The sequence below is a fragment of the Diabrotica undecimpunctata genome, chromosome 6 (assembly GCF_040954645.1).
Source record: "Diabrotica undecimpunctata isolate CICGRU chromosome 6, icDiaUnde3, whole genome shotgun sequence".
NCBI lineage: Eukaryota > Metazoa > Arthropoda > Insecta > Coleoptera > Chrysomelidae > Diabrotica > Diabrotica undecimpunctata.
In genome coordinates this window covers 157,886,362-157,900,106 of record NC_092808.1, presented here as the reverse complement: position 1 = coordinate 157,900,106, position 13,745 = coordinate 157,886,362, and the positions used below count along the sequence as shown (strand labels likewise).

At 34.1% G+C, this 13,745-nt stretch overlaps 1 protein-coding gene across 5 annotated transcripts in view; it reads right to left on the bottom strand.

The window, feature by feature from the left end:
* Positions 1 to 13,745, bottom strand: part of LOC140444198 (zwei Ig domain protein zig-8-like) — a 156,274-nt gene that overhangs the window by 32,025 nt on the left and 110,504 nt on the right. For all 5 annotated transcript variants that reach the window (XM_072535928.1, XM_072535927.1, XM_072535926.1 and 2 more), the window contains exon 4: positions 10,642 to 10,858. In XM_072535928.1, the coding sequence (XP_072392029.1) occupies positions 10,642 to 10,858 (217 nt within the window). The remainder of the gene's footprint in view (positions 1 to 10,641; positions 10,859 to 13,745) is intronic.

Below are 13,745 nucleotides of genomic sequence, written 5' to 3'. Positions count from 1 at the left end.
AAATATTTAATTCACAAAAAGTAATGATATATTGACAAAACTAAGAGAAAAGTGTAAATATCGTTAAAATAAAAGATGGTAAAATTCACTATATTAAAATGTATTTAAAATATCAAATATCGAAAGGCAGCGCTTCACAAGAGATAATCTTGTACTATTTCAAACCCATACCTCTAACGAAATTAATAGCAAACAAGATTTAATTGTAACTATATTGATACTGATGAGCGAATGATTGATACCGAAAGAGCGAACACCAAGGACATTTTTTGGGAAAAGGCGACGGAGATCATAGATAGCGCAGAGAGTAACATAATATTAATTGGCGATCTCAATGGTAGAGTAGGCGTAATAAAAGACCAAGAATCCTCGGATGTACTAGGACAACACGGAGAACAAGTAAGAAACAATAATGGTCAACGAATTATAGACTTTAGAAAGAAAGAAGATATTGGGCTCTATGGGAGATAATTATTATCCACAATATATACTTGAGTCATAGAGGAGATGTTTTTTACTGCAAATGGCAACACCAGGTACGTCTGTATAAAACGAGGAGTACCTACTTATTAACCTTCCAAAGAGAAGCGGGGTCAGGGACGCCTTCTATCTTCTCATCTCTTTAACGTCTATGAAATCTCTGGAGAAACAGCCCGAAAGGTGCCAAAATTGTGGATAATTAATATGATTACTAGTTGTTTAATCCTAACATATGCAGCGAAGACAAGGGCCGATACAAGAAAGACGAAACAACAAATCAACAATATCGAAATAAAAGTATTAAGATCAATAGCGAGCATATTATTAAGAGACAGACAAACCAACAGAAGTATACGCGAACAATGCAAAATTCAAGATATTAGCAGGTGGATAAAAACAAGAAAAAAAACTGGAACGAACATGTAAATCGAATGGGACCAGATAGATTAGCGAACATCTGTAAGAACAACAAGCCGTATAGCAGAAGACCTGTTGTAAGGCCGCCAAAAAGGTGGAAAGATAATTTACAGTCAACAACGACTGAAACAGAATTCTTTCTTCTTGCAGTACCGTCTCCTATCGGAGGTCGGCTACCATCACAGCAATCTTTACTTTGTTGGCTGCAGCTCTAAACAACTGTATTGAACTGCACCCTTACCACTCCCTTAAATTTCGCAACCAGGAAATCCTCCTACGTCCCACATTTCTCTTTCCCGAGATTTTTCCTTGGATTATGAGTCTAAGCAGAGAGTACTTTTCTCCTCTCATTATGTGGCCCAGATATTCAAGTTTTTTCGTTTGTATGGTTTTTATGACTTCGCATTCCTTCCCCATCTTCAGCAGAACATCTTGATTGGTTACTCTTTCTGTCCATGGTATTTTCCACATTCTCCTGTAACACCACATCTCGAATGCCTCAATGTTTTTAATGTTTATCTTTTTTAGTGTCCAGGCTTCCATGCCGTACAGCAAAACGGAGAAAACATAGCACCTTAACATTCTCGTTCTTAAGTTTATATTTATGTCCCGGCTGCATAGGAACTTTTTCATTTTGACAAACGATTGTCTCGCTATCTCTATTTGCCTCTTGATTTCTCTTGTCTGGTCATTAGTATCAGTAAAGCAAACCCCTAAATATTTGTAGGACGTAACTCTTTCAACTGGCTGATTATTTATGGTTAAATTCACATTGGTGTATAGCTTCTTTGTTACAATCATGAATTTAATCTTTTTGATGTTCAGTTTTAGACCATACTTATTGGTATGGGTGTTTATGTTTTCCATCAAAAACTGTAAATTTGCTAGGTTATCTGTTACTATTAGCGTGTCATCAGCGTATCGTATATTGTTAATTAACTCTTCGTTAATGTTCATATCAATGTTTTGCTCTACTAGGAGCGCTTCCTGACATATTGTTTCGCTATATATATTGAAAAATAGTGGAGAAAGCACACAACCCTGACGCACACCTCGACGAATCTCAATTTCTTCGGTTAACTCATTATCAACTTTGATTTTTGCTGTTTGTCCCCAGTACAACCTGGATATAATGTTGATGTCGCGACTGTCGATGTTTTTGCTTCTTAGGATTCCATACAGCTTTATCGAAGGCCTTCTCAAAATCTATGAAACCTACGTAGAGGTCTTGGTTTACATCCAAACATCTTTGCATTAACACACTCAGACCAAACAAAGCTTCCCGTGTTCCCAGTCCACCTCTGAATCCAAACTGTGTGGCGCTTATGTCCTCTTCTAATTTATTAAATATTCTTTTGTGAATTATTTTTAAAAATAGGTACTTTTACTGTGTGGCTCATCAATGCTATAGTTCTGTGGTCTGAACACTCTCTGGCGTTATTCGTCTTCGGGATTGTGACAAAAGTAGAGGAGAGCCATTTCTTTGGTATGATGCCTGTTCTATAAATTGTGTTAAAGAGTTTCACCATTATTTCAAGTGCGTCGTCGTCTAGTGAAACAGAATAAGAGGCAGACAAACAGAAGTAATCCTAGTAGCACAAAGAAAAAGAAGAAGACTAGTTGTTTAAAATGGCAAATGCATGTCAGTTATACATATATTGCTAACTCGATCTTAATAAATAAAATCATAAAGGCGGTATTAATAGTAACATCCCACCAGGAGTGCTGTACTATTATTTTAATTCGTTAGTGTGAAGACATCGGAACTGGTTGTTACTAATTGATTTTTAAGTACTTTGAATTTTTAAATTTGATTTGACAAACTTTGTAAAAAGGTACAACCTTATGATTCATTTATTGGAGGTAAACATTTTGAAGGTTTGGCCTGTACATTTTTTGTTTTTAAAGGTAGTTGAATTGATAAAGTAATACATTTTTAGACAGGAGTAACAAATTATTGTTAATTTTTACTATTACTTGCGAAATTTTGTTTTAGTTTGTGAAATATAGACAAGAATAGGTGATAGGGTATAGATACATGTAAACACAATTACAGACAGCCCAGGATACAAAATAATTTGCTGTATCTAATGGTCGCCAACGCCAACAGAGGTGGTCCTATATAGGAGTAAATTAGTGCCATGTACTACTAGATGAGTCTACAAATATTTTTTAACCTATCCATATTGTCATTACCCTTTACTTGACAGCCACAATAAACTCTTTCTCAAACGAATCTCTTAAACGAACTGATATAAATTTGGCTGCAAATATTTTGTGTTGCAGTATAACTCAAGCGATAAAACTTTCAGATCCTTTTACGTTACGTTTGGAAAAATAAAACAGTTCGCTACCAAATATGTGCATTCGTTATGAAGAATACAATCAGAATATTTATGTCTAGTAAACTTGCCTGGAAGCAATATCAAAATAGGATTACAATTGTTCCGTCCGTGTACTTACAGGAGACGTTTTTGAAATATTTTTCTTTGTAATAGTGTAGTTAAATTATAAGTATTTTGTTTTGAGCAGGCATATTTTTCTCTTTGGGTTTATATTTGCTTTAGAAATCTTAATAAAGACGTCATCAGATCATAAATACATAAATAAATAAATATAGAATGAGGCTTGTTTAATTGATAATTCATGCTAATTGTGTAAATCAGACACTAAATAAAGACTACTATAAAGAACTACTCACAGAAAACCGCCCAGATTTCATAGAGACAAACACAGAACAGGAACAACAACAAAATCTAAATGAAGAACAGATTGAGATAACATTAATCGAAGTAAAGAATGCCATAAAGATTTTAAAGAACAAAAAATCAGGGGGACCAGGAGGAATTGTTAATAAACTAATTAAGTACGGAACGGACAAACTACACAGAATTATACACGAAATGTTCAGTAACGCTATAAACCTGAACGAAATACTAGATGAATGGTCCAAAGGATATATAACCTTGATACATAAAAAGGGAGATAAGAAGAAATGCGGGAACTACAGAGGCATCAGTGTGATAGCATATATGGGCAGGTTATATGGAAAAATACTGAAAGAAAAACTGGAAATATCTATCTCAAATAAAATCGGAGAAGATCAGGCGGGGTTCACGGCAGGAAGATCTTGCATAGGCCACATATATACACTCCAACAATTAATTGAAAAAAAAAATGGCAAAAAATAGACCAGTTCACCTGGCATGACTATGGAACACGATGAAGGAAATCGGAATAACTCAGAGGTTAATAGAAGCCGTATAAAACCTATACAACAACAACAAGGTAAGAGTTAAAAGTAAGTACTCCAACGAATTTAAGACCACAAAAGGCTTATTGCAGGGATGCTATACATCTCCGACACTGTTCAAGATATTCCTCGAACAAATATTAAAACCATGGAAAAGGAAATATGAAGCGATGGGAATACCAATCCGGGACAACTTCTTGTACACATTAAGCTTTGCAGATGACCAAGTGGTAACGGCTCAAGATGAAGAAGATCTGTGCTATATGCTCCGAAAATTAGAAAACGAATACACAAAAAATGGACTGGAAATAAATCTAAATAAGACCGAATATTTAACAACAGAGCAAGAACCAGTGAGAAACTTGGAAATGGACAATAATAGGGAAATTAACGGCACTGACAAATTCAAATATTTAGGATTCATACTCTCAAAAAATGGAACCAGCGAGCAAAAGAAAACCAACAGATTAGCACAGACAAGAAGATGTATTAAACAAATTAACGGGGTACTGTGGGATAGACAGATTACCAGAAATACAAAGAAGAGAATTTATAACACCTTGGTACGCAGTATAATGACCTATGGAGCAGAGAATTGGGTAATAAATAAACGAAATAGGTCCAAAATCACAGCAACTGAAATGGAGTTAATGAGAAGAAGCTGCAGAGCGACAAAAATGGATCGCATCAGAAATGAGGAGATTAAACGAAGAATGGCAATAGAATAAGACATACTCAGCTACATCGAAGAAAAACGTTTAATTTGGTATGGACATGTGAAAAGAACAGATCATGGAGGGATGAAGTTGACGAGGCCATTAAAAGACGAGACCTTATAGATGGAGAATGGCAGAAAAGAAAGGACCGGAGACGTTGGCTGAAAGAAGGAAGGCGGCGACAGCTGTAAAATACTTATATAGATAGATAAATATGTAAATAATTTTCAATTGGATGAAAAAGGTTATCAGAAAATTCAGATACCTATTTTATTTGGAATTATTCAAGTATGGTAAGTGAATAATACTTATTATAGATTTAACAGATTTTTTTATTAGTTTAAGCTAAAATGAATTAAGAACGAGAACAGGCACGCCTTCAGGCCTTGACGTTACAGATATCAAAGACAACTCTGATGAAAGTCCAAATGTAAGTGCCCACTTTTTAGGAAAAAATGGAAGTAAATGGATGAAAGCTGTACCAAATAAAAACGTTAGAACAAGATCTGACAACCTTATAACATATCTACCTGGCGTTAAAACGTATGCTAAATCCACCAAAACTCCTATCGAATGTTTTCAGTTATTTATATCTGAACAAATGATTGTTGACATTGTGACATATTTCGGTGTACAATGAGTCAAAGAAGCTACGAGTTTTTAATTTCATGCCTTCGGTTTGATCATACAGATTGAGATTGAAACTGGATAAATTGGCACATATTCGAGGAATTGTTGACCGATTCGTAGATAAATGCAAGAACTCCTATACACCGTCTCAATATGTAACAATCGACGAAAAATTGGAGCCGTTTCGTGGCCGCTGCAGTTTTAGATAATATATACCGAACAAACCAGCTAAGTACAGTATAAAAGTACATGCTTTGGTATATGCATGTACATACGTCCTTGTATATATGGAGGTTTATGTTGGTCAGCAGCCAGATGGACCTTTTAGACAAAGCAATAGCCCTAAGGATATTTTAGACCGTCTAATAGCCCCGATATCTGGAATAAAACGAAACGTGACGTTTGAAAACTGGTATACCAGCTACGAACTCCTCGAAAACCTACGAAATACTTACAAACTCACTGCGGTTGGAACAGTAAGAAAAAATAAGCCAGACATACCTCCAGAATTTTTAAATGTACGCAATACAGATATGTATTTTATACTGTTTGCGTTTCAAGAAAATTGTACACTAATATCTTAAAAAAGGTAAAAGTGACATTATTGATGTCATCTCTCCATCATGATAATTCGGTGGGTGATACGGAGAAGAAAGTTCTTGAGATAGTATATTTTTATAATTTTAGTAAGTGTGGTGTTGATTTCGTGGATGAAATGTCCGCATCTTACAGTGTTTCACGTCGGAGTCGCCGCTGGCCACTAACAATCTTTTTCTCCCTTCTCAATACCGCAGGAATTAATGCCCAAATAATTTACAGAGTGAACAATAATGACGTGAAAATTGCTAGAATTTTCCTAAAAGAGTTAAGAAAACAATTAATAGAAGACAATCAACGGAATAGAGTAACAAATCCGAGGTTAACTCGAGAACTGCGTAGTTCTATAAGACATGTTTTGGGTGAACAATCAGAGCTAGTACCCAAGAAAAGGAGACCAGGTCAGCAGGGAAGATGTTATAAGCTTCCTCGTGGTCGTGACAGAAAAACCAAATACGTATGCGAGGCTTGCGAGATTTACCTCTGTCTTGAGCATGCCCTGTAAGGACTGTACAGATTTTGAGTAATTATTCAAGTTCGTATTGCTTACTAATTTAGCCATCTTTGTTTTATTAATTATAAATAAATTCTTTTTTTCCAATTATTTAAAAGAATCATTTTTCTTTTGTCTTTAATTTAACTTAAACTCATATATTGTTATTGATTACATGTTGTGTATTACAAATTACAATAATAAATATTAAAAAATAAACGTAAAGATATTTTTTGGAATTGTTTAACTTTTTCAGTTGCTGGGGTTTGTCACACCCCACCTGTCTGTAGGTGAAAAAAAAATTCACCTGTCGGATACCGGGTTAAGATCGTTTAGAAATTCGGAAGTCAAATAATATTTTCAGTTCCAATAAACACGCTGTGGTACATAAATTTCGACGTAAATGAAGTTCTAAATACTTGAAACCACTCGAAAATTGTTTAAAACTAGGTCACATTCAGTTAAAACTTGTGTAAAACGTAAAATATAAAACATTATCCATGTATTTATATTCAAACAGAATATCAAAATACGCGCCACTATAGTTTCACCATGTTCTAAAAAGTGTTTCCAACGAAATTAATTCAATTTGTCGGCAAAACCGTCCACACTATTAAATACTCTGTTGGAGGCATATCTGCAACATAATCACGAAACTCAACAAAACGTACCGTGCTCATAATTTAACTAATTACATGCTTATTAAATTGCAACCAGTTCGACCGAGTTGCGTATGCGTATATTTCCCGAGCGTCTGGGTTTCAAGGGTAGCGCCGTTTATGGATAAATAATAAAGGGTTTTTTTGGAGGTATAAAAATGTAAGTTTTTAGCGGTCAGTCATTTGGACAGCTGTAAAGTGATTTATGTTAGGTTCGGTTTGGCATTTCAGCACGAATAGACTTGACGCCCGAACAACGCTTCCAAATATTGTATTAATTTATTCTTAAAATTGTTGTTCTGTTCGAAATACGTATCTCGCACTACGTCCATTTTATGGTCAACATAATAGTCCATCAGAGCAAGTAGTTCGATCGATCAGGAAACCACGCTTACTCTAAATGATAATATGCATCCACAGACACGTCGTACAGTGCGTATAGAAGAAAAAGTTGTTGCTGCTGTAGAGCGTATCAAACAGGAAGACCCAAATCAGTCTATCTGCAATCATGCACAGTAGTTAAGTACGTGTCCATCCACTTTATGGAAGTGTTAGAAGGCTCGTTACAGCCCCAGAGTTCTAGGCCATAAGTCCATATTGGTTTTGGTAAGACTTTGTAAAGCAGTATTTTGTTCTCTAATGACTCTGTGACTTTCTGCCAAGTAACAAATTCATTTGTTTTAATTTTATATTGACCTGAGTTTTTGGCGTTAATGTGTTCATTCCAAGTCAGCTTTCGGTCCAAATGCAACCTAATATACTTCACAACGTTTCTAGCATGGGGGCATTTTTTAGACTAACTTGTGGACAAGTGCGTCTTGTCAAGTACGATTTGTTCTGATTTTTCGTTATTGCCTTTAGTTTTCCATTTTTTGAACCAACTTTCTAATAAATGCGAGTAATTTTGCAGCTTTTCAGATCCTATGTCGGGGCCTGTATCTGTATCTGTAGAGTAGGGAGGGCGAGTTAGGTTTCACAGCACTTGGGCCACAATTGACCCATTGTGCATCCTCCCAGGAAGCTGTCACCCTTAGCTCATTGTCCATCCTGCCATTTCTAGGAAGGTGGACAAGATCAGGAGACATCTCTCTTATGTGGGCTAGGACTCGCCGAAATCGTACTCTCGTATACGATAACTCATAACATAGGACATACTCTACAGTTTCGTCTTCTCGTTTACACTTCCTACATAGAAGTCTGCTAGCCCCAGTGTGTGGAGGTGTTTGCTTAGTTGACAATGACCAGTTAAAAAAACAACTGTCAAACGTAGGTTTTTCCTGGTCATTCCCAAGTACTTCTTTGATGCTGACTCATCAAGGTTACTTAGTGTTATTATTGATCACAATTCCTTTAATTTTGGCACCATTTGGGTGTTTCTCTAGAGATCCCTTACTAACATGTTCCGCATAAATGTTAAAGAGAAGCAGAGACGGGAGGCATTCCTGGCGTACTTTACATTTTATGCTGACATAGTTGGTATTGCCATTTGCGGTAAAAGCACGCCCATTTTAATCGCAGTATACATATATGCATATGTTGCCGATCTCTTCTAGGATTTAAATAATTTCGTCGTGCTCTATTGTGTCAAGTATCTTTCGGTAGTCAACAAAGCAAGCGTAAAGTTTTCTTTGCACTTCCAAATATCTTTCCGCCAACAGCTTCAAACCCAGAATTTCACCCGTAATGCCTTTTCCCGTCGCTGCAAGATATACTTCGCGTTTATTATGAATTCTATTGTGTATCAAGAAGTAATGTTCCTTAAATAACATGCACTACATGTTTTTAGTTCTCAAGAAATATAAATTATGGCATGATTAGGTGAATGAAACGACATCGTAAATATTGATCTTCTTCTTCTTTTTAGCCTTCTGTTGTCCATATTTGGACATAGGCCTCTCCCAACTCCTTCTATCGGTCTCTATCCTGAGCAACATATTTGTTTCGGCTATTCTTTTAATATCATTAACCCATCTCATCTGTGGTCTTCCTCTTGGTCGTTTACTTTCGTAAGGTCTTTAATGTTGTATTGTAGTATTCCAACGTTGGTCTTTTTGTCTAGCAGTGTGGCCCGCGAAGCTCCATTTAAGTTTAGCAATTTTTGTTGCTATGTCCTCGACTTTTGTTTTGGATCTTACCCAGTCGTTCCTCTTTTTATCTGACAAGTCGTATACCTAACATTGCTCTTTCCATTGTTCTTTCTGTTGTGGCTAGTTTATTCATGTTTGCCTTGGTTAGGGTCCAGGTTTGACATCCATCTGTCATGATAGGAAGGATGCTTTGGTTGAACACTTTGCTCCTCAAGTATTGGGGTATTTTGCGGTTCTTAAGTATCCAACTAAGTTTTTCAAATCCTGCCCATGCCAGTCTTGCTCTTCTAGTAATTTCCGCACTTTGGTTCTCTTTGTCAAGTCTCAGGATTTGGCCTAGGTAGATATATTGCTGGATTTGTTCTATCTCACTGCCATTTATAATTATACGTGTGGGATCATCTGTGTTTGTCATTATTTTTATTTTTTTCATATTCATTTTTAGGCCGACGTATTGGGAGCTGGTTGCTAGTTCCCCCATCATAATTTGCAGTTCTGCAAATCCTGCATTTGCAGGAACTGCAACATATTGATACAATTCTATAAAGGAGATAACGTAACTAAACTTGTATTCTTATTCTTCGTAAGGTAACATGGTTATGTTCGCATTATTTAATGATGCTCTAAATAATCCAGTGGAAGATAGTAAAATCCACTTTCCAAAATTAAAGAGCCAAAAAGTGTGAGGCAAATATTCTAACCTACGTTTCTTTATAAATGAAGTAATTCCACACTCTTTTATTATGGTTTTATTTTCCAATATCACCAAATCTCAAAAGCGACCTCCAGTTATTTAAAGGATGCTTTGAATAATGTACCCTGTAGAGAAGAAACAGAATACATAGCATTCAAGAATGCATATCTTGGTTTTTTTTATTGAACCCACTTTTCGTTTATGTTGGTACACAGACGTACATGTACCAAGAATAACTTAGATAGAATACAGAGATAAAATAAGAATACTCTGAAAACATCTTTAGAGAGGCATTGGACGAACCAAAAGATGAAATTTCTGTAAATGGCTATTTACCGCAAAAAAATTAAAAGGTCGAAAAATAGAAGCTTGTATGGCGTCTATTTTTTCTTCTGTTCAATAAGTTAAAAAGTCAAATTTTTTGAGATCTATTTTAATTCCCTTGCTTAATAATTAAATATACGCAACCGTTGTTTCGCTCGGTATTCTTAAAATAGCTTTTTATCAGCAATTACTAATAATGTTTTGCAAAACCTTAAAAAACATGTGCTAGAAACCCTAACAAATGAAACTTTGTAAAATAAAACAAACTACAAAAATCCAAATTGTATCTACCTTGTGACACAGTAAGACTGATCGCCAAACTCATCTTGGGTTCAGTGTTAACTTGGCACTCGTATTGTCCCGTATCAGCAACATGCGCCCCGCGGATCCTTAAGCCCCAAAAATCCCCCGAGCTGTCCGTGTGCACAGACTCGAATCGGCTGTCGCTGGAAAATGTATGTCTACCAGACGTCAGGATGTGCAAGTCTTTACTTCTAATCCAAGAGACCTGCAACAAACAATGGATAAATGGTGGGATATTTAGACAGAGGAAGAACATAGACGTATTATGATACCTACTAAATATATTGATTTATCATATAATACCTAATAAAATTTCTGTAATTTTGATAAAAATAAAATGAGTAGAATGAATAAATTTAATTAACTTAGGAGTTTCTTTCAAATGATAAAAAATAGAAACTGCATAATATTGTTTAATTATCAATTATCACTCAAGCCATAGTATAAATATCAAAAAGCGAATAATTAAATCACTATTAGTCCAGTTATCAGAGATTTCATCTCAAAAAACGAGAAGAACACGCTGAATTTTGGAAGAATGTCGTCAACAATTATTAGCCAGAATTTTTTTTTATTTAACTATAATAACATTTTTTGTTTAATTGAAAGCTTATCATACGGTTAAAGAAGATCATTATAAAAGTTTTTGTTGACTGTTGCATAGTATATTGCTCTGTGATCATCAATTTTTCTTACCTTATAATTCTTAAGGAGTGGTATAATTAGACTTCGGCAAATATGCAAATAAAAATGTAGAAAATATGTGCATAAATATGCACGTGTTTACCCGAAAATATGCAAATATTTTACAAAATATGCATACAAATAAATAAAAAAATCGTAAAATAGTAACAATTTTATTTAAAAAAAAAGTGTACATAACTAAATATTTCCTACTATTCATTAAGATTTACATTTATTTTAAGTAACTACATCATTTTTAAGTATGAATAAACTTATTTAGAATTATGGTAACAATAAATGACCAAATGGTGTTCAAAATTTTCTAACAAAAACTGCTTCTGTCTGAGTACATATATTTATATATGGAAAAACTTCGTTCAACATCAACTGATGTAACGGAAGCATTTTTCAAACTAACCAAAACATTTGGTTCTAAATTAATTGTTTCCGAAATATTTCCAGCTAGAACACTGACTACTTCAGAAAGAATATGGTAACCTTTATTTTTTTCCATAGTAGCTTCAAATTTTTTTAAAATATCTTTTCCAATATTACCTCTAACGTTCCGACAACATGACGCAAATTCTTTTATTAATGCTGTACTTTCGAACAATGACAGTTTTGGTGATTCTAACTGAGTAATTGTTTTTTGAACAAAACTAAAATTTGATTTTATAAATGAAAGTTCTTGTTGAAGAAAGTTACTCTGAAAAGTTTGTTTAGAATCCAAAAGAGATTGGGAACTTTCATCTGTTAACGTATCAATTATGTTCTTTATTTTAACAAAATGATCTGCATAAAAATTAGCTGCTTCTAACCATGTTCCCCATCGCGTTAAAATAGGTTGTGGTGGAAGAGGAATGTTAGGTGGCATTTCTTTATAAAGTTGAATTCTTATAGGAGATTTAAGAAATACTTTTTTGACACTGGATATCATGGTATTTACAAGAGGAAACTTTTTTCGTATTTCCTCTGCAACTCTGTTTAATCCATGCGCTACACAAGTAACATGTATTAAATCTGGGAAAAATATTTTTAAATTTTGTCCTGCTTTCACCATATATCCGATAAAATAAGCAGTAATTTATTAGAAGGAATAGTTGTCGGAAGAAAAAAAGTTGCTAATGTTTCTTGTATAAAACGCGAAATTGTTAAAGCATTTGTTTTCTCAAGTTGCTGGCATGAAATAAGATGAGATTTTGGTAAGGTATCTTCTTTAAGAACACCAATCAATAAATGAGCAATATACTTTCCTGAGGAATCAGTGGTTTCGTCTACAGATATGTAAAAATAATTATCTGCAATTTCTTCCTTAATATTAATTAACACCGACGAGTATAGCCCGTTCACATTATTTCTTCTTAGAGACCGATCACTTGGAACATTAAGTTTGCAATATTTTTTTAGAAACGAACTAAAATTTACATTTGCTAATTTTGAAAGCGGTATGTTTGCAGACACTAATGCGCGACACAAGTCTTTATTAAAAGTTTCTTGCTCATCTAATTTTTTTGAAGTAGATTGGAAACATTTAGCCATTGAAGTTTGATGTTTTCCTCCTATTTTTCCTTTTTTTGCAATGTGTGAAGCAGTTCTCACATGTTGGTCTATCTGAAATTTCTTCTCACATGCTATCTATAAATAAAAATAAAAACCTTTATTTTAACCCAACCTTTAAAATATAAAAATATACAAGGTGTTTTTGGTTAATCAAATAACTGGTTTGGAAAAAAAAACACTCGCTAAGTGTTTTAAATGCAGTATTAATCCACAAATTAGTTTTTGTTACTAACCATTAGTACATCATATAACTTATTTTAAAATTCAACAAAAGTTTTTTTTTGTTAATTCAATTACAATAAAAATAATTGTGTTTTAGAATAGCTGACTTCATAAAAAAAAGTAAAGGTGAAAAATTTTTCTAAATACACACCATTGTATTGTACCATGGACAATTTTTTCTCACTAAAGGAAGCTATTTTTCATTTAAAAACAACCTACGAGTACTAAATTTCAAGTAAATACGTTTATTGGTTTTAAAGTTATTGTTGTTATTAACTAAAAGAATTTAATTTTTTTTAATTTTAACACCCTGTATCTCGAAAAGTAAATAAGTTTGACCCCTCATTAACTATATCGTTTTGTTCAATTTTTCGAGAAGTATCTACAGTCAAACGTTGTAAGTGTCATTTGGAAACACCCTGTATGTATGAAATATTAGATATTTAATAGAAAATATTAGATACTTACAATTTTGCCACAGACTGAACAGTAGATTTTTCCCATATCCATAGACAGCTCTTTATAAGGTTTAATCCAAGTTGAAGCACTGGTTGTTTTATGCATTATAAAATCACAATCTTCCTTTTTGTTACGCACAACGAGTGTTTACGCTTTGAATATCAAAA